Source organism: Bacillus rossius, chromosome 3 (genome assembly GCF_032445375.1).
Source record: "Bacillus rossius redtenbacheri isolate Brsri chromosome 3, Brsri_v3, whole genome shotgun sequence".
Classification (NCBI taxonomy): domain Eukaryota; kingdom Metazoa; phylum Arthropoda; class Insecta; order Phasmatodea; family Bacillidae; genus Bacillus; species Bacillus rossius.
In genome coordinates this window covers 135,203-156,800 of record NC_086332.1, presented here as the reverse complement: position 1 = coordinate 156,800, position 21,598 = coordinate 135,203, and the positions used below count along the sequence as shown (strand labels likewise).

At 41.7% G+C, this 21,598-nt stretch overlaps 1 protein-coding gene across 2 annotated transcripts in view; it reads left to right on the top strand.

The window, feature by feature from the left end:
• LOC134530043 (MMS19 nucleotide excision repair protein homolog) overlaps nucleotides 1-21,598 on the top strand; it is a 125,996-nt gene that overhangs the window by 9,406 nt on the left and 94,992 nt on the right. For both annotated transcript variants that reach the window (XM_063364579.1, XM_063364580.1), the window contains exons 5-7: nucleotides 2,788-2,949; nucleotides 9,493-9,697; nucleotides 15,210-15,322. In XM_063364579.1, the coding sequence (XP_063220649.1) occupies nucleotides 2,788-2,949; nucleotides 9,493-9,697; nucleotides 15,210-15,322 (480 nt within the window). The remainder of the gene's footprint in view (nucleotides 1-2,787; nucleotides 2,950-9,492; nucleotides 9,698-15,209; nucleotides 15,323-21,598) is intronic.

The window sequence follows — 21,598 nt, the reverse complement described above, 5'->3', positions numbered from 1 at the left end:
CAAATGCTCCGTCACAATGTCATGAACCACAGATTTTGGTAAATTTAACATCTGGGCAATTAAACGAATACTCAGTCGACGGTCTGAGTTCAAAACTTTGCACACACGAGTCACATTGTCGGGGTTAGTCGAAGTCGAAGGTCTTCCAGCAGGGTTTTCATCGGCGACCTCTTCCCAGCCCTCCGAAAAGGCCTTGTGTCACCGAAACACACCACTTCTTGCTAAAGCATCATCTGGGTAATCCCACTTGATTATATCAAACGACTCTGTCGCAGATTTACCGAGTTTCACACAGAATTTAATCGCGTACCTCTGCTCTAACGAACGCTACATTTTCTGCTTGGACCACTCACAGAAACGCGTCGCGCGAAAAAGCCTGTCCTGACTCTCCAGCTGCTCGGAGACAACTGACCAACCGCTCGTTCGTTAGCTAGGAACCCCCTCTACCGAATCCAGTCGGTGCGCGCACACTCCGAAGTACAGTCGCGGCGGAAGAAAATCAGTCCTATTACTTTCCGGACAAACCCTGTATATTACCATGCACAAGATATATTTTAAGATGTATGTATTTTGGTGGTGATACTTTCATAAAAACCTTATTGCCATTTGTATTTCTTGTAAACATAGGTTTGTCATACTGATTTATTTACTTTTAAGTTGCTCTTAAATGGCCAGGAAGAATTTCTGTGATTTTTATATATTTTGCTACTATCACATTTCCTTAATACTCTGCTTTTTGATATTTAAACACCAGTCAGTTGTTTTTGGCTCTCATTCTTTTTTTGTCGGAGCCCTTTTTAATGCCCAGGTGCCCTTAATTACTTTAAAATTTAAATGTTACAATGCCGTTGAGGATAGATGGAGGGCCAGTCCAGGTGTGGGGACGAAAATCACTAGCTGGTAGTTACAGCAGCGACTTTCAAGTGTGCCACCCTGTTTGGAGTGTGATAGTGGTGATAGTACTGTTGTTAGTAGTAACTTCACTTTTCACACAAATGATATTGAGTTGGATTTTTTATTTACCCAAGGAACAAGTTTTGAGGGAGTTGGAGGGTGGGGGCATAGTGACACTGGAGTAGGAAGTTGAAGATTTATTACACCTCCAATTATTTAGTTATTTAAAAGTGAAATAATGAAAAGATCTGAGTTTGGTAAAAATAAGGTAGCATGCAATAAATTATTTGGCGTCAATTAGAAAAATATGTTTACTGGAGAGTGTTGAACGTATTCCCCCACTAATTCAGAGCAATGTTGAGGGATTAATAAAATTTGTATGGAGGTTGATGGAGTCAGAGAATTACTGATTTTCCAGGATGATTCATGTTTGTTAAAATGTTTATTGGGAAAGAGTGCAGGAGTAGCTCGCACGGTACTGGTTAAATGTTAGAGTGAAAATTTTGATTAGGATAGGACAAAACAGATTTTGTGTGAAAATTGGTGTCTCCAAATGCATAGAGAAAGTTTGATTAAGAAGCATATGTATAAATTTCAGCACAATAATGAGTTGACCGAAAGTTTTGTGGAGATAATTTGAAGCATGGAAATTGTTTTTTGTTTGCTTGTGGGATGAAAGAAATTAATTGAATTAATTTTAATAAATATGCATCCTAGAGGGGAGGACCCTGTAAGGAGTATCGCTGTTTACGACGATATTGCATGCAGGGCGCGATGCCGCACGCATGTCTCCTGCAGCTCGGGTCACTGACTTGATATTTCAGAGATTTTTCATTTAACTATGCAAACTGCCAGCGCACGGGCGAAGTGTGTACGCTGCGTTAGAAGAAGAATTACGCTGTGTATTTCCCTGTGTACAAGCTGCAGCGAGAACTTCAGGCTGGCTGAGTGTCACTCAGTGGCGTATGCATTATTATATTTGCCTGTAACTGCTTTAGTGAAATGTAATATTATTTATATTAATATTATTTTAGCAATTTTTTTCAATTACCAGTGCACATAAATAGCTTTATATACTAGTTAGTTGTAAGGTTCCTAAGGCACCCGTTGAAAATGATGAATATGACTTAACACTTTAATTAAATATACACACAATTTTTGTTAAAAATTAAATTTCTTTTAATACTGTGTTATAGAAACACAACTCTATATGCCTGCACATTGTTTGATAAATCTATCTTGATGATGTTTTATTTGTGTATTTCAAACATAATAATGTACCAAACTAAAGTGTGTGTTCCTAAGAAAATGATAAAATCAATTCCCACAATTAGCTCTGAGGACTATCACACTAAGTTTCATATACTTGGAATGGGCACCTTACTTTAAAGAAACATGAAAAACTATCTCAAATAATTCTGATGTGACATTACTAATTATGTATTTTAGTGTTATTTCGTTAACAACGTATTTTCCATTCAATGTTATAAATAGATACAGCTTATGTCAGAATTACTAATGATTCCAAGCGTTTCGTGATTCTGTCAGTACCATAAATAAAATCGTAAATTGATAATTCTAAGTTGTTAATCTCAAAAAGCAAAACAAAATCACATGATACAATACAAATGAAATGACTTGTACCCAAATGTAATTGTCTTATTCTGAAACTTGTTTTCAAATATATAATTGCATGCTCTAGCTTAGTTCAATGCTTGAAGAGCAAGACTACTGAGTCTGAATTACTCAAATTCATGTGAACAAATAAATTATTTAAACATTGTGCATCTAAGATGAACTAATCTTGTCAGGTAAAAAAGTGTTGTGATATCGAACAGAACTATTTTGGATAAAGATAAATAATTTATCGATGTCATCTTGCTGTTTTCGCAGAAGGCAGATGATCCGGAGGAAGTATCGCGCGACCAACTGGCTGCAGCGCTGCAGAACTGCCTCGTGGGCTCTCCGCAGTTCAGCGAGTGGTGCCTGCCGCTGCTGCTCGACAAGCTGGGGTCCTCGCTGCACCGGGCCAAGCTGGACTCCCTGCGCCTGCTGGTGGGTCACCCTGTTTCCAGTGTGCAAGTACATCCCTCAAACTTTATTAGCAATAGAGTTTTTCTTTTTCTTCTTTTCTTCTCTGAATAGATAAAGAACAGATAAACATATGTGGCAACAACCAACTTATTGATCAAAAGGATAACATGTGCATTACCGTCATTCAGGTACAAAGGAATTTAGCATAATGATGCTAATCAAGAATAAGCGATGTACAATATGACAAATACATCACTGTAAAGCTTCAAGTAATATCTGGAAAGCTGTGCGACCACATCAGTAGATCAAACATGGGATTACGCACAAAAATATTAATTTTTAAATAGCACGTCATCTAAACAGACAGCTAGACAAAAAAAATTTACCTTTTTTCCAAAACAGAAAATAATTTTAATTTATTTTGCCAGGGAAACAGACTCATGACATCCATTAGGCAAATGCATACCTTCAAGAAACATTCAGTGAACATAGCATGATATTTCTTACTCAATTGGTTATAGATGTTTATCAAAAGATAACACACATATGGAATTATATATATATATATATATATATATATATATATATATATATATATATATATATAAATTACAAAAAGTGAGTATAGACATGACATTTATACCCAAGTAAACGATGTGGAAAGGCAAACCACACAAGAGAAAACTCAACAGCGCAGGCTTGCACGCTACACTGCTCGGTTAGACTTTACCGCAAAGCTAGCTGTCAAACTGCGTGCACCAAAATTACGATGCAAACAATTAACAGCCAAGGAATTAAGCAAGAACCAAAGTGTATAAATAAACTGTAAGGCAAATTAATTAATACAAGGCATAACGGCATAAGGAATACTGCACGCTACAGCCAGACATGTGAATGAAACTAGCAAAAATGTTTTTATCTCGAAAGGCAAAATATATAGAAAATAAAAGATAAATTTAAATAAAGAAATACAAAACCCAAAGCAACAGGCAATAATGCGGCACACAAGACTCATGTAGGCATGACATGGCTGTAAGGGACACACAATTCACTAACACCAGCACACGAAAATTAACTTTACTGAAATTTCTGCTCTGAGCGGTGATTGAAAATACGATTAAACTGGTGCACAGACATTTATTTTTACGTTAATGTGCAGCCACCATGCACTAATAAAAGACGTTACTCACAAAGAAAGAACTTAGGCCATGCTGACCTCTGGTTCACGTCGCAAAGAAAAGCTAACGGACTCTAATAAAAACTAAAGAAACATGGCTGAGTGAAAATTTACATAAAGACAAAAATGAAGTGACCTGTACCAAAAAATAATAGCAGACTAAGACAGAGGGACCAGGGCCCAAGGGTTTTATAGGCTTTGCCCCTACACTGCGCTCCGATGAGGAAGGGGAACAACAAATGACAGGAGGCTAGACGTCGCACTGTTGAATCAGACAGTGGAGAAACACTGCAGTGTTGTTCGAAAGTATGAGGCAAGTGTTGTTCCTTGCCGGTCTGAACTGACTCCCTGCGCCTGCTGGTAGGTCACACTCTTCTGGAGAGTGTGGTTTTATAGAACTCTGTGTCCAATAAATCCTCTGGTGGCTCACAAGGGCGTAGTGAGCGGCCGCAACACATACGGAACCGCCTAGTATAGTAATCATTAGCCTTTCAGCTCAGGAACTCTTAATTATCGTTTTCTCTCAGGGGGGATACGGATACTGCCTTAGAGGCGTTCAGGCGTAATCCCACGGATGGTAGCTTTGCACCACCGGTCGTTCGACCGAGTGCGAAGGACGCAATGGGCACTGAACATGGTGCTTTTGGTGTAAGATTTACCTCTTTTTTCTCCTTTTTTTAAACTTCAAAAAGTCTTTATGCCACTACACGTTTGTGACATGTAAACTTTAAGTGTGAAATGTGAAGGTGAAACAGTTCATGATGTTCGTTGAGGAATGTTTCTGCGAGCGGGACATACTCCCCAGTGCATGTGCGTCAATTTTGCTGAAGAGAAAATGCAGTGCGAAATATAGAGGTATAGCTCAACCCAAATAGCTTGTAGAATAGGAAGTAAAATACAGTACAACCCGGTTATAACATTCCCGTTTTTAACATTTTCCCGCCTATAACACCATAATTTCATGGTCCCGTCATTTCTCCATTTATCACAATGCTTTAATTTCCTGCCTGTAACAATATTAAAATTTCTACATTCCCGCCTTTAACGTTCAAATTTGCTTTGATAACTGCCACAATTTGCAGTATCCCTTCCTTCAAAGTCATAATTTAGAGCGAAACCATAGCTATAAAATACAGCACGCATATACAAACATCAGATGTTTACATTTGAGTAGTTCACCATAGACGTGGTACACACACACTCCACAACTTGCACCGGATCGACTATCAATATGGCGTCCTGTTCGCACTTAGCCTATGACTTGTTCCTTTATACTTATGATGCGCATTTTGTGCACTGATACATGGTCGGAAACAGTGCTACTGTAGTCTATGGTGCTGGTTTTTGTTTCAAAGGTTTAACACCTTGAGATGGTTAACTGTTCTATGGATATATTCACGGCTTTTGTTTGTGGTTAACCTTTACCGTATTTATTTATTTTTTTTTACTTATTGTAGTCACGGTCGTATTTAATTAAAATACGCCGTATTGAAATTTTATTCAGGTTTTTGTACGGCTATGATGGCCGATAAATATAAGCGAAAATATATTCTGTAGCTGAAAAAATTCAGTTTATTAACCAAGTGGACAGGAACCTCAACTAAACGCGTGTTGTGATTGCAAAAGAGTTGAATATTTCTGTTTCGACTCTGAACTGTATCGTACAAAATATTTTTTTTTTCTTTAGCATATTATTAGGTATTATCTATAAATAAAATTAACCAATTTTCCACTCTATTTCTGTACTTAGTGTATTACTCCTGTATTTTGTGTTGTTTTACCTATTATTTTTAATTTAATCAATCCACGCGTAATTTTTACAAAGTGAAGATGATTTCCTGCTTATAACATTTTCCTGCTTATAACATCTTTTTATGTTGGTCCCTTGGAGAATGTTATAACAGGGTTGTACTGTAATGAACTAAAAACTTATGAAATGGGGGCAAACTCAAACCAAGTTCACAACCAAACAGTCTAAAAGTGCCATACGACATATTCATATCTGCAAAATCAAACTAAAAACACTTTTTGCCCAAAAGCTGACAAAGTTATTTCGGTCCACGCCATGTCATAAAACTCGTGACACTTGTGAGCGTCGCAACTGCTTGTGGGGAGATACCCTGCATCTCGCACAGTAAACTGCTCACCTACTGCACTGTGCAAAAGACGAAACCCCTTAAAGTTCTATTCAAAAAAGAGGCATGCTCCAGCAAAATACAGTCGTTAATACCAAGGCTTTAGGGCTCCCACAATGATGACAAAAGAAAGCTTGCCCTAAGTTTGTGCTCGTAACACGAAAGTAGTGTGCACACCAAAAAAAGGTTATGGAGCTCAGAGTTTAGTGCACACAAGTGCTTACATAAACAGCCGGGTTCTCGGCTGGGTGTTATGCCATGAACACCTTACGTGCAAGAATGTTGTCCAGCTCGATGACACCTCGCAAATCAGCGTTGCCATCGGGTATGCCACAGTTGTGCATCGAGATGTAGCATGGTCGGAAAGGTGCGTCCGACACCAACCACTAGAGACACGGAAATTTCGCGAATCGCGATATCGCGAAATAACACCGCAATTTACCTTAATTCGCGACAAAACACCGAAATCGCACAGCATCGAGAAATAAAACTGATAATAATGAATTAGACCACCCATGCAAGACATCGCGAAAAACAAGTAAACACGACGTTGACGGCACATCGCCATTTTTCTAAGTTTCAACATGGCCGCTTTGTAGAAATGAAAGTAAATAATGATTTACAGTATTCCCGTCACGTAATCATTACAATTTGAAACGAAAGTAGTAATTGCAATCATAAACTAATTAAAAAGAGAAAAATGTACCTGAGCATCAACACAAAGTTAATAAAAAATACCGGCGATGTTTTCAACACAATATAGCTGCCATGATTTTCAACCCGCTGTATTCACACATTAATCTTGTAGAGAAATATAAAATTTTAATTCTTCCTTTCATGTTGAACAGTTAACAACCTCATGCTTTCAACTACGTTTGACTGGCTTGGCAACCTACTCGTTAGAGCTGTAGGTGTAGCAAACCGTATGTATTCGGTACTGACTGAGTAACGGGTGCGCCATCTAGTATCGAGTAACGAAACGTTACACACGGCTGGATTTCGTTACTCACATTTTTCGTATGTTTTACGCATGCGCGCGCATATTCGATGAATTTACGTTACAAAGAACGATGTTTGTTTATTAAGTATAATATGGAAATTTGTCGTCCAAGTTTTTTACTGTTTATAAGAAAGTATTTTTTACAAATTAGAAATATGTATGTTTTTGTTATTTATTATCGCGTATTTTCACGTTTTTTGTTGTTTTTATCTTAAAAGAGATAATATAATAAAACCGCTCTAATGAGATTTAATTGTTTCTTGGTTAACAAAAACTGTTAATTATCAAATATTGTTAATTGTTTATATTCTATTTATTATTATTTACGTGACGTCATACTGTACGCGTACGCAATACGACTCGATTCGTTGCTGCAACATAACATTGCATGTTATGCGGTATCAGAAGTAACGAGTAACGTAGCGACACGATAGTAACGAGTACTAATTGTTATAGTAACGAATACATACGGGTACACTTTTTTTCGTTACTTTTACACCTCTACTACTCGTAAACATGAACACATGGCACTACGCCGATTGATAAGCAAAATCAGTGACCTTTAACTGCCGTAACTACACTTCTCAGCAAATGCAATACGACCGCAGAGCAAGTGAATACGGCGTCAACGGGACAAAGAACAGCAGCAAGAAATATTAAAAGAATACTAAGTTGAGACATGCCGTGCCGAGGCAGCGCGCTAGGCGACACCGGGCCGTGCCGAGGCAGCGCGCTAGGCGACACCAGGCCGTGCCGAGGCAGCGCGCTAGGCGGCAGCGGGCCGTGCCGAGCTGTTTCAAGCCTACAATTTTTATTTGCCAATAGTGTTGACTTTAGAGTGCAGTATACGAGTATACGCCGTGCCACTATTATTTAGCCAAGCAAAACTTGTAGGTCATAAAACCATTCTCAAAAGTTAAAGTAAACATGAAAAACCAAAACAGCGAAATAAAACCGAAATTTGATTTTTTCAAAACGAAATTTAAGGAAAAATAAAACCATTTTTACGGGACTCTACCAACCACTGCCGAGACAAAGCTCTGGCTGGCAACATCAGGTTCCACACGAGCGAGGCTCGTAGTCGATGGTGGTGCCGCGCCGCACCAACTAGCTAGCATCCCGCAATGCTGGGGCCCATGGTAGTTTAAAATGAATAAAGTGTGAGTAACACAAAACAAAATTTAATTAAATAAACTTACAACACTGGTAATTAAAGTAAATAATTGAAAATAAGTACATAATTAAAAAATCAAACCCATGCTATCACAAGGCTTGAGGAGTAATAGCGTCACAGCCATAGCATCATGATGGTGGGTGGACGGAAAGGGCTTCCGTGGAACAGGCCAGTCGCCTGCAGACTGCAGCAGTGATGTTCACCTGCTGTCAAGGCACGTCCTGAGCGTGACACATGAAATGGGAGTGATGCTGTAAGTCTGGAGAAACTAAAATTAAAAACTTTTAAAAATTAAAAAAAAAAATGAGAGGTAAAATGAAATATTTTCCTTATATTAAAAATGTATAAAGCCAATAAATCCTTCAGATAATAAATTCAGTTGTGCCATAAAATTAATAAGTCTAGTGGCCTACTCTTTCACATCTTTTACATGTTTTCATTCAGTATTAGGGAGATAAATTAAAACATAACTATTTTTTTTAAATCTTTGAGGGGTATTTAGGCCACACGCTGATATTAAATAGTACTGAAGTGATGAAGCAGTACTCGTTACACTGATTCACACAGACAGTCGTGTTTCTTTAACTGATATTAAATTGTGTACATTATACTTGTACTTTTGAGAAGGGTTTTAAATTATTCTGAACTACTTGCAGTGACTTGCTGTTTGTGACTTATTTTAAAAAGTATTTAGCAATTTAATTACTTTTTTAAGTAACAAAAGTTGTGGATTTTAAGTTTTACGGGGCTGATTAGTTTAGATTGTTGTTTGCTGGATACTTGGAGGAGTTGTATCAGCATTGCTGAGTTAGTGATTTCATACTCCAACATTGAGGCAAATAGTTATTAAGTAAACTCTCAAGCAAGCCTAGTCTCAAGTGCTTTTATAAGTTAGCCTATTGTAAGGAATGAATATATTTGAAAAACCTTCATTATATCACAGCAACAAAAAAAATGATTAACAAAGATTAAAGTCCATACTAATACCACCTACTACATATTTTCTTCATGCTTTTAAGGTTTTTCTGTATGTAATATTCTTGTTGCTGGTCCCTCTGAGAGGTGTTGCTTGTGGCAGGCGGCGGGCTGCAAAGTATTCCCGTGCTGCGACCTGCGTGCGTCCTGGAACAAGCTGTGGCACCTGCTGCTCCCTGAGATGCTGCCCGGCACAGACCGTGAGCTGCGCGAAGAGGCTGTGCACAGTGTTCAGGCACTGGTGCAGGCAGCCACAGTCTCGCCCGACCATGCCTTCCTGCACCAGCTGCTCTCCACTCTGCTCGCAGGTATCATTGTCATTTGAAATTAAATGATTTTCCAATAATCACTGATCTCAAAATAACAATTACTGCCAATGTTTACTTTTGTAATAAAACAGTAAATAATAATCACTGTAAAATACGCCAATGCTTCTTAGAGGGGCTTCGGTATTAGCATCAGGAGTGGGGACTAATTTAAAAATAGACTATGTTCACATATAGAGTAACATTAAGTTTGATATAAAATCTATTGTAGAAAATGTCCAAAATCCATAAATGACAATAATATAATATGTAGTTAAATAGTTTAAATATCATCTGAGTGTTTGTTGCTACACATTAGAATTATTATTGTGATGTGTAAACTGTTTATATCCCTGACAGGTTTTAAAGTAAGTTTAGTTGTGCCCTTATGCTTTGCTGTAATATTTATACCAATATAGTGTTTGTTGATTGCTAATCACATAGTTTAAACAACTTTCGATGTGCCACCTTCTGCCGCTGGTAATGGTGATGGGTGTTGCCATAGGCGCGAACTAGCATTTTAAGCGAGTCATGCGTGCTAGTTGACAGGTAGAGCACGAACACTTATTCAGGGCATTCCGTTATCACGTGGTCACAGCAGGTGTTACCTGACAGGAATACCCCCAGCTGTTATAGCCATCAGGGACCCTGTGCTACAGGTCGACTAGTTAGTTACGAAATTAGAATAGAGGTATTCTGTTAAAACTGTCTTTATTATGCATTCTTCACTCGTACTGCACTACTCAGTACATGGCCTGTTTACTGCGGGAGTCTCAACTCGACACAGCATGCTTGGTATGTTCACTAGCTTGTGACTACGAGTACAGTACTGGTTTACGCATTCAGCAATGACTGGCTCTCTGGGCCTTGGACAGAAGTTATTGTGACAGGCACCCTCGAGACATTCAACCTTGAATTGAAAACCGGCAAGCTTGTACATTTGGTATGTGCTTGTGATGCTGATTACATGTGATAAAATAACAAATACAGATTACTAGGGACCTGAAAAAATCGCGATCGCGATAAACCCTAAAAATAACGCGAATTTTGATGTTTTGAAGCTAAAATGTGATTTTCTCATTTTTTCCGTCTTTGTCACGAATTTCAACACAAAAGCATGAATGTTACGTTTCTTCTCCCCAATACCAAGAACCATCACGGTATCTTCACATGCTGGGCCGAGGGTTAGAACAGCTTAGTTGAAAAACTACATGCTTTGCCTTTAAAATGCGTTACTTGTGCCAGTTTTGGCCACTGTTATTTTTCTTTATGGCTTTTGAAATGTTTACAGAGGGCTGGAAGAGCTTAGTTGAGAAACTACACGTTTTGCGTCTAATGTGCGTTACTTATGTCAGTTTTGACCTCTTCTTGTTTTTCTTTGTGGCTTTTGAAATGTCGGCAGAGTGCTGGGTGAGTAAGCTTGGTTGAAAAACAACACGCTTTGCGTCTAAACTGTGTTACTTATGCCTGTTTTGACGCTGTTGGTTTTACTGCCTTGGAAATGTCTCCGTGAAGCTGAAGCGAGAGGGGACAGGGGGGTGACAGGTGACGACACTTTGGACTTTCCCTGAAAAGGATTTACGATTGGGGGGAGGGAGGGAGGGAGGGAGACAGCGCTAATGGAACTCGCCACAGGATGCCTCAGCCTTCCTCCTTGCTTTGTTACTGCCGTGAAAGGCCGCCCCCTCCCCTTGTCAAACATCTATCTTTCCTCCGCTGCCCCCTCCCCTTGCCTAACATCTATCTTTCCTCTGGCGCTCCACATCCTCTGTTTATATGTTAGCGCTCAGAACGTCTTTTATGCTGCAGGCGACCAAACTATTTTTTTTATAGCTGCCTGCTTGTTGTTTTAATATACCCTTGTAAACATTGCCGTTATCAACATTTCCAGGCTTAAATGTTAATTGCTCCACATAAGAAATGCCAAAAAATGTGGTTAGTGCAAGGCAACGAGCTGATGAGTTCAAAAGTGATGGTATTTATGCATCCGATGCTGTTACACTAATGTGTAAATACTGTAACTGCAGAGTTACATTTGAGAGAAAAGATTCTGTGGCAAAGCACATAAAAAGTGACAAACATGTGAATGCCAAGCAAAAATTCTCTAGTGGTCCTTCCGATAGGAAATTGCAGACATCTGTTGTTGAAAATTTCAACAGTGTCAAACGGCGAAAGATAGACATTGAAAACTTGGCACTGAAGACAACTGAGGCGTTCGCGAAAGCAAATATACCCCTGGAAAAATTGGAAGATCCAAACATAAAGTTGTGGTTGAATGAATTCATTGAAGGTGAGAAGTTTTTAAATTTACTTTATTATGTAGTTCCAGTTATAATGTGGTTATAAAATCCATAATTAGAATGATGCATTTCTTATTCAAACCTGTGTTTATTATGTAGTTCAAGAAATCATAGAATAACTTGATTTTAGTATGTCAATTAATTATATTTTAGATTGTAGTGCATAAAACATAGCTGTATATGCTATACAAAATGTATTTTATAAAAAGTATCATCTGTAAATAAAATAATTATCTGACTTTTCTTTTGGTTTTAGGTGGTGGAGATTTACCATGTGTAAAAACTCTAAGGGAGAAATATACACCTCAGTTGGCAGAACAACACCTCAACAAAGTCAAAGATGTTGCATCAGAAAATCCTTTGTATATACTATGTGATGAAACCACTGACAGCAAGGGAAGGTGTGTTTTTGTAATACTGTTTCAAGTTAATACAGCAATATTTGATACTGCAAAACTTCTAGTTGCTTCCGTTAGTTTCTTGCAGAAGGCAGACGCTACAACTTGTGCTCAGGCTATAACAGACTGTATTAGCAAGTATGGTGTTAAGTACCAGAATATCATGGGACTCGTAACTGATTCTGCCAGATACATGACCAAATGTGTCACAAGTCTGCAAGTGTTGTTTGGTGATCATGTTGCTCACATCCAGTGCTGGGCTCACAAACTCTCCCTTGTCGGAAACGTGCTTAGTAGTGAACTTACTGAAGTAAACTCTGCTGTGGTGAATGTGAAGTCTGCATTCCTAAACACCAGGAAAAGAAAGCACCTGTTCCTCAAGTACTTGGAAGAAAAAACATCACAGCCTGCTTCGCCATTTCCAGTGCCTGTCATAACTCGCTGGAATTCCTGGTTCAAGTCTGTGTTTTATCTGGCTGAGAACTTTGTTCACATAATTGCATTTTTCAGGGGGTATGAGCTTCAGGAGGTGGGTAATGCTGGTATCAGGTACTTGTCTTCATTATCTGACAAGGATGTTAACATTATTTTAGCTCAGTGTGTGTTCATCAGACATCATGCAGCTGATCTCGTGAACCTTCTGACCAAACTTGAAGGTTCAAAGTATACAACAGGTCATACTCTGTATGGTGATGTTGAGTGTATCCGTAAAGATTTTGAGTGTGTATCAAAGGGTGTGATTTGTTCTGCTTTTGAAAATGCTACCCGTAACTTAAATACTAGTGACCAAGCTCGTGCTAGGCACGAATGCCAAAAGGCTACAGCTTTGAGCATGGACAAAATGCAAATGTTGTTGAACAATGACCCTTCTGCGGCAGTATTTAAGGCTTTAAATAAGTGTTTCAACCCAAAGAACATCATCCTTAACAAGACAGAAGATGTTATTTCAGTAATGAAATCCATTCCTGAACTCAGTAATTTTCAGAACACTGAACTTTTCAAGGGTTACGAAGCCCTGAAAGAAGATGTGCAAGAGATTTGCAAGACTGAAAATCATGTAGATATGTTGAAAGTGCTGACTTCTCAAAGTATAAATTACCATAATTTTGCATTAGCAGCCCTCCGTGCTGTTTACAGACCGACAAACAATGTTTACAGTGAACGTTTACTTAGTCACTACAACTTAGTTGTCACAGACAGAAGGCAAAACCTGAAAGAAAGAAATGTTGAAGTGTTCACTATGCTGTCATTTGATGACTGAATTCCTGATTTATAATTTGAATATTTATGAACATTTACTTTTTTTTAAAAATAGGATAAAACAATTACTTACAAAACAAAATTTCTGTAAAGTTATTTATAAACATTAGTTTACGGTTTGACCTTTAAATGCCGTCAAATAAAAATGAAAAAAATAAAAATAATAACCTCGCTTTTTGTTGCGAATTTTGTAAAAAATAACACCGCTTTTAAGAAAAAATAACCTCCCTTTTTTCAGGTCTCTACAGATTACTCTACAAATTACAAGTAGCGACCATCCTTCAATGGTTATGCCGCAAAATACAATACCCTAAAACACAAAAAGTCAATACAAAAGAACTCTTCGATACATGGGTGATTATTACTATTAAGCTTAGTTGCCTAACATAGCACAAGGTCATAAACTATGTTTACGTCACGTGTACGGAACAAAGCACGTGCCCCGAAAGTCCTTGGGCCGTATTAAATGAAAAGACTTGGTGACACTTTTCGGCTAATTGGTAGCCCTGCACTGTCAAAGCAAGGAACGTCTTGGCGACTAGATTCTAATCAGTGAGGTCTGGGCTGTGACTTGCATCCAGACTAAAAATTTAAAATTAGTTAGAATATGCTCGTTCATGGGCACACACACTTAAATTACTTGGCCCGTGAGTTCAATCCGGCCATGCAGACTACCCACAGGACCTGCAGCAGAAGAATTCAGAAACTTAAGCTATTGTAGTGATGAAGTTGTTGAACAAAAGTTGAAGGGTCCCGTTAGGATGGTACGTGCCTGGTCTGCTTGAATGTGATGAACTGACCGAGGCTGTGGTTTTCGCGTACTTCCGCAGCCCGGTTCCTGCAATAGCGTGTCTTGCACAAAAGAGTAATGCAATCCGTGTCCTCAGCCTAATTGCATTAAGACACAATTTGTCATCTATTCATTAGAGTCTGTTCTTGTGAAAAACATTGTTTGGTAATTGCTTGATTAAAATTATAACAACATTAATGAGGTGCAACAACACTGGTTGATTGCAGCTCGGGCAACAAACGATATGCCAGCGGTGGCTTGCGTTCGTGGCATTGCACTGGCTTGCCTGTGCTGCGCTGGGGTGCGTTCTAGTTACACATGCCTGGGCGAGGCGGCGATGTGCCATAGCGACCTGTGCAGGTTGGAGGAGCACCGACGGATGGGATCAGTAGAGACCTACCTTCACTAAACAGCTGCCCAGACGGCATTAGTTTGTAGGTTAACATTTGATCGTAGTATTTTTTTTCTCTCAATGTTCTCGTGTTCCACTTGCAATGCCATTATGGGATATTTAAAAGAACAAAGTGTGTGTTTGAAATTTAGTTTCCTGTTAAAAAAAAAAAACAGAAGCCTACCAAATGCTTCAACAGGCTTTCCAGGAGGATAGGAGACTAAAAATACAATTTAGAAGAAAATTGTCATCATTATGTGTGCTTTATCACAGTGATGGACATATTTATTGACTGAGAGCTGAGAGTGTTTGCAAGTACAAGAGGTATCTAGACGATATGGTCCCAGTAGTAGCCAGTGTGTGTGTTTTATTTCAGCAACAGACTCCTGTATCTGCGACGCACAGTTGAACCTGTTTGCACCGGCAGTTGGCCTGATCGTGGCTGTGAGCGTGGTGTCGGCTAATGCATGTCACATCGTTGCTTCCGAGGTCAGTAGTCATTTCTTCTTTTAGCTTGCTGTAGTTGTGTTAGTTTCTCATCGTGCAATTGTTTGTGGAGACATTCTGAACTGGAGATTTTTATTAAAATTTAATGGTTTCTGGTAATTTTTATTTATAATTTTTTTATGTGGCTTTATTAATTTATGAAAATTACTTAATACACATGCATGACATATTTTATAAAAACTTGTTACAATATGAAAAATGCTCATAGTTAGTACTCTCAAAACAGGTACGTATAAAAATATATTTAAATATTGTATTATTTAAACAGATGCATGGTACGGAAACACAGGTGCGACTCAGTCCGTCTGCCTGAGGACGGGAGTAGATAGCAGTTCCCGAAACGTCGCTGGTTTCTGTTTTGGTAAAACTATTGTGTTCGTTTCGTCTTTTCGTTTTGTCGTGTTATTGTCTCTTTTCAACTGTTGTGCTGAATTATTTTGGGTTCAATATTTTTGTGTTGTCATCATTTGTGGTGGTTTTTTATCGTTCTATTCTGTTTTGGAAAACTACTGTGTTTGTTTCGTCTTTTCGTTTTGTCGTGTTTTTGTTTTGTTTCAACCATTGTGCTGAATTTTTTGGGTCCAATATTTCTGTCTCGTCATCATTTGTGGTTTTTTTTTCATTCTCTTAGTATATTTTTCTTTGTTTTTCTTTGTTTGTTGACCATATTCTTGATACGGAATATTTTGTGGTGTTTATATCCTTGTTGACAACAGCAATTTTTTGCTTAATTTTGTGTTTTTTTGTCTTTTTTTTGGGTATTTTTATTTATATATTTCTTAATTTTTATTTTTTATTTTTTCTTCAACAGAAAAAGTTATTAGCAATGGCGTATGTCCAAAAACTTACATCAAGTCATGCACTCTCATTGCACAAATCTTTTAAAGATAACGAAAAATAACGCATTGACACCAGGGTGACGCACCCCTGTTTTTCTTTATAAACCTTATTGAATTTTGCAGTGCACTAAATAAGACATTGTGGCAAATGTTAAAATTGTAATTAATACATGCTAATTTAACCAATTAAAAAATTGCAACAAAATTGCAAAAATAACAACTCTATATAAAAAATAACCAAAATAAGTAACTATTGATTAAGATTTTTTTTTAACATGAACAGAGTATCTTAAATGGCTAAGATAATAAATAAAACATGGTTATAAAAATATTTATTGACCTTAAAAAAATTCATGCAAACAACCTAGCACATTCTTAGTTAAAGTGTTATTATTAGCAGGTGGCAGGAGTTATGGAACGTTACAACCCTAAAGTTCAGTGCCACATTTATCTACTTTGGCCCTGACAACTTATCTTGACTACTTCTTTACTTCCTCAAATGAAAGACATGCATTATCCCACTTTTTGCCACTCCAGATAATTGAAATGGTACATTCTTGAGTAGTGTCAGTGGCGTAGCGTGCCATCTCGGCGCCTGGGGCGGGAAACCCATTTTGCCGCCCCCATTCTATAGGTGCTTAATTAAAATTAAATTTCACATGCAATGAGGTACCTTTTATTGAAGTTAAAATAGGATGAGCGGTTTTACAAGCGGATTCTACGGGCCTTATGAGCAGCGAAGTCAGAAATAACTTTGTCAAAATCAATATTAGCAGCCAATTCTTGTTCAATCGACAATATAGTCAAGTTTGATAGTATAGCGGAGTTATGTTCTTATATATTTTTAATGCCTTTTTGGTAATTATATTTAATTTTCGGAGCTCCGAAGTATATGATCAAATTATAATTTTTCGGGGGAATTGTTAAAGTATTTTTTTAGTATTATTATATAGCTATTTTTTATAAGTAGTAATAGAGTATGTATTTTATGATGGATGCACCGATTTGTGATGAAACGATTTTATGATACATATATATATTTATTTATTAAATGTTGTCATATAAATTTTGCGTCTTTTTAACTTGCTGCCTCCTCTCACTGTTCGCAACCTTATTAGTATTTTTTAAGCCTGCTATTAGTTTGGATTTTAATATTTTTTTGGGTTTACCTGCGCTCGCGGTACGGGCCAATATATGAGTTTTACTGTGTCCCAGTTTGCGGAAGTTGTTTGGTTTGCCTTGGGTTAAGGTCAAACTTTACAGTACAATGCGTAGTACTAAATTCAATGAGTGCGAAAGAGAGGCATCGACACGGGCCGACGCTTGAAACAAAATATTTTGTATGAGTAATTAACATAATAAGGGGTGCCGCTCAACTCGGCTCGCGCGCGCCGGGCGGCGCGGCGTGATGCGATGTTGCCGTTCGTATGTAAACAAATAAACGTTATAAAGAGCTCTGTCAGTGATTTCGCAGTTTTTCGTTTAAATAAATATTAAAAAATTGTTGGTGCGCAAAATTTTAGATAAAAATGGAACATTATAGTGTGTCTAACACAGGTAATGAATGAATCATAGATCAGATCTCAACCCGCTTCACCGGCGACCCGCCCCCGCGGGCTGCCGCCCGGGGCGGGCCGCCCCCTCCGCCCCACCCACGCTACGCCACTGAATAGTGTATCAATTTTTGTTCCTGTAAATCGCAAGAAGCATTAATGACTAAATTTTTGTTGTTATCAGAGACTTGTTAAACTTTCATTAAACAAATTAACATATTCTATTAAAAAATACACTAAGTAAAAAGCTGTATATATTTTATAAAAACTACTTAGTTTAAACATAGATTAAAACTGTGTTTTAAAACATTGTGGTTTAAAACAGTAAACCGTGGTGGGTGTGCCGCAGTTAATGGAGCAACTGCGGGCGAGATCGGAGCCGAGGGAGCGTGAGGGTGTGCTGCAGGAAACACACAGGGTTGGTGGTGTGTGGTGCTGCAGTGTGTAATGGAGGGAGCACGAGGAACTGCAGTGACTGCACCAGTGTCGTGCAGCTGGTGCCACAGTGGGTGGAGCAACTGCTAGCGAGATCGGAGCCGAGGGAGCGTGAGGGTGTGCTGCAGGAAACACACAGGGTTGGTGGTGTGTGGTGTGTGGAGCTGCAGTGTGTAATGGAGGGAGCGCTAGGAACTGCAGTGACTGCACCAGTGTCGTGCAGGTGGTGCCACAGTGGGTGGAGCAACTGCGGGCGAGATCGGAGCCGAGGGAGCGTGAGGGTGTGCTGCAGGAAACACACAGGGTGTGTGGTGTGGGGAGCTGCAGTGTGTAATGGAGGGAGCACGAGGAACTGCAGTGACTGCACCAGTGTCGTGCAGGTGGTGCCACAGTGGGTGGAGCAACTGCTAGCGAGATCGGAGCCGAGGGAGCGTGAGGGTGTGCTGCAGGAAACACACAGGGTTGGTGGTGTGTGGTGTGTGGAGCTGCAGTGTGTAATGGAAGGAGCGCTAGGAACTGCAGTGACTGCACCAGTGTCGTGCAGGTGGTGCCACAGTGGGTGGAGCAACTGCGGGCGAGATCGGAGCCGAGGGAGCGTGAGGGTGTGCTGCAGGAAACACACAGGGTTGGTGGTGTGTGGTGTGGGGAGCTGCAGTGTGTAATGGAGGGAGCACGAGGAACTGCAGTGACTGCACCAGTGTCGTGCAGGTGGTGCCACAGTGGGTGGAGCAACTGCGGGCGAGATCGGAGCCGAGGGAGCGTGAGGGTGTGCTGCAGGAAACACACAGGGTTGGTGGTGTGTGGAGCTGCAGTGTGTAATGCAGGTACCCCGAGGAACTGCAGTGACTGCACCAGTGTCGTTAAGGTGGTGCCACAGTGGGTGGAGCAACTGCTAGCGAGATCGGAGCCGAGGGAGCGTGAGGGTGTGCTGCAGGAAACACACAGGGTTGGTGGTGTGTGGTGCTGCAGTGTGTAATGGAGGGAGCGCTAGGAACTGCAGTGACTGCACCAGTGTCGTGCAAGTGGTGCCACAGTGGGTGGAGCAACTGCGGGCGAGATCGGAGCCGAGGAAGCGTGAGGGTGTGCTGCAGGAAACACACAGGGTTGGTGGTGTGTGGTGCTGCAGTGTGTAATGGAGGGAGCGCTAGGAACTGCAGTGACTGCACCAGTGTCGTGCAGGTGGTGCCGCAGTGGGTGGAGCAACTGCGGGCGAGATCGGAGCCGAGGGAGCGTGAGGGTGTGCTGCAGGAAACACACAGGGTTGGTGGTGTGTGGTGCTGCAGTGTGTAATGGAGGGAGCGCTAGGAACTGCAGTGACTGCACCAGTGTCGTGCAGGTGGTGCCGCAGTGGGTGGAGCAACTGCGGGCGAGATCGGAGCCGAGGGAGCGTGAGGGTGTGCTGCAGGAAACACACAGGGTTGGTGGTGTGTGGTGTGTGGAGCTGCAGTGTGTAATGGAGGGAGCGCTAGGAACTGCAGTGACTGCACCAGTGTCGTGCAGGTGGTGCCGCAGTGGGTGGAGCAACTGCGGGCGAGATCGGAGCCGAGGGAGCGTGAGGGTGTGCTGCAGGAAACACACAGGGTTGGTGGTGTGTGGTGCTGCAGTGTGTAATGGAGGGAGCACGAGGAACTGCAGTGACTGCACCAGTGTTGTACAGGTGGTGCCTCAGTGGGTGGAGCAACTGCGGGCGAGCTCGGAGCCGAGGGAGCGTGAGGGTGTGCTGCAGGAAACACACAGGGTTGGTGGTGTGTGGTGCTGCAGTGTGTAATGGAGGGAGCGCTAGGAACTGCAGTGACTGCACCAGTGTCGTGCAGGTGGTGCCACAGTGGGTGGAGCAACTGCGGGCGAGATCGGAGCCGAGGGAGCGTGAGGGTGTGCTGCAGGAAACACACAGAGTTGGTGGTGTGTGGAGCTGCAGTGTGTAATGGAGGGAGCACGAGGAACTGCAGTGACTGCACTAGTGTCGTGCAGGTGGTGCCACAGTGGGTGGAGCAACTGCGGGCGAGATCCGAGCCGAGGGAGCGTGAGGGTGTGCTGCAGGAAACACACAGGGTTGGTGGTGTGTGGTGCTGCAGTGTGTAATGGAGGGAGCACGAGGAACTGCAGTGACTGCACCAGTGTTGTACAGGTGGTGCCTCAGTGGGTGGAGCAACTGCGGGCGAGATCGGAGCCGAGGGAGCGTGAGGGTGTGCTGCAGGAAACACACAGGGTTGGTGGTGTGTGGTGTGTGGAGCTGCAGTGTGTAATGGAGGGAGCGCTAGGAACTGCAGTGACTGCACCAGTGTCGTGCAGGTGGTGCCACAGTGGGTGGAGCAACTGCGGGCGAGATCGGAGCCGAGGGAGCGTGAGGGTGTGCTGCAGGAAACACACAGGGTTGGTGGTTAATGGTGTGTGGAGCTGCAGTGTGTAATGGAGGGAACGCTAGGAACTGCAGTGACTGCACCAGTGTCGTGCAGGTGGTGCCACAGTGGGTGGAGCAACTGCGGGCGAGATCGGAGCCGAGGGAGCGTGAGGGTGTGCTGCAGGAAACACACAGGGTTGGTGGTGTGTGGTGTGTGGAGCTGCAGTGTGTAATGGAGGGAGCGCTAGGAACTGCAGTGACTGCACCAGTGTCGTGCAGGTGGTGCCACAGTGGGTGGAGCAACTGCGGGCGAGATCGGAGCCGAGGGAGCGTGAGGGTGTGCTGCAGGAAACACACAGGGTTGGTGGTGTGTAGTGCTGCAGTGTGTAATGGAGGGAGCGCTAGGAACTGCAGTGACTGCACCAGTGTCGTGCAGGTGGTGCCACAGTGGGTGGAGCAACTGCGGGCGAGATCGGAGCCGAGGGAGCGTGAGGGTGTGCTGCAGGAAACACACAGGGTTGGTGGTGTGTGGTGTGTGGAGCTGCAGTGTGTAATGGAGGGAGCGCTAGGAACTGCAGTGACTGCACCAGTGTCGTGCAGGTGGTGCCACAGTGGGTGGAGCAACTGCGGGCGAGATCGGAGCCGAGGGAGCGTGAGGGTGTGCTGCAGGAAACACACAGGGTTGGTGGTGTGTAGTGCTGCAGTGTGTAATGGAGGGAGCGCTAGGAACTGCAGTGACTGCACCAGTGTCGTGCAGGTGGTGCCACAGTGGGTGGAGCAACTGCGGGTGAGATCGGAGCCGAGGGAGCGAAAGGGTGTGCTGCAGGAAACACACAGGGTTGGTGGTGTGTGGTGTGTGGAGCTGTCTTGTGTAATGGAGGGAGCGCTAGGAACTGCAGTGACTGCACCAGTGTCGTGCAGGTGGTGCCACAGTGGGTGGAGCAACTGCGGGCGAGATCGGAGCCGAGGGAGCGTGAGGGTGTGCTGCAGGAAACACACAGGGTTGGTGGTGTGTGGAGCTGCAGTGTGTAATGGAGGGAGCACGAGGAACTGCAATGACTGCACTAGTGTCGTGCAGGTGGTGCCACAG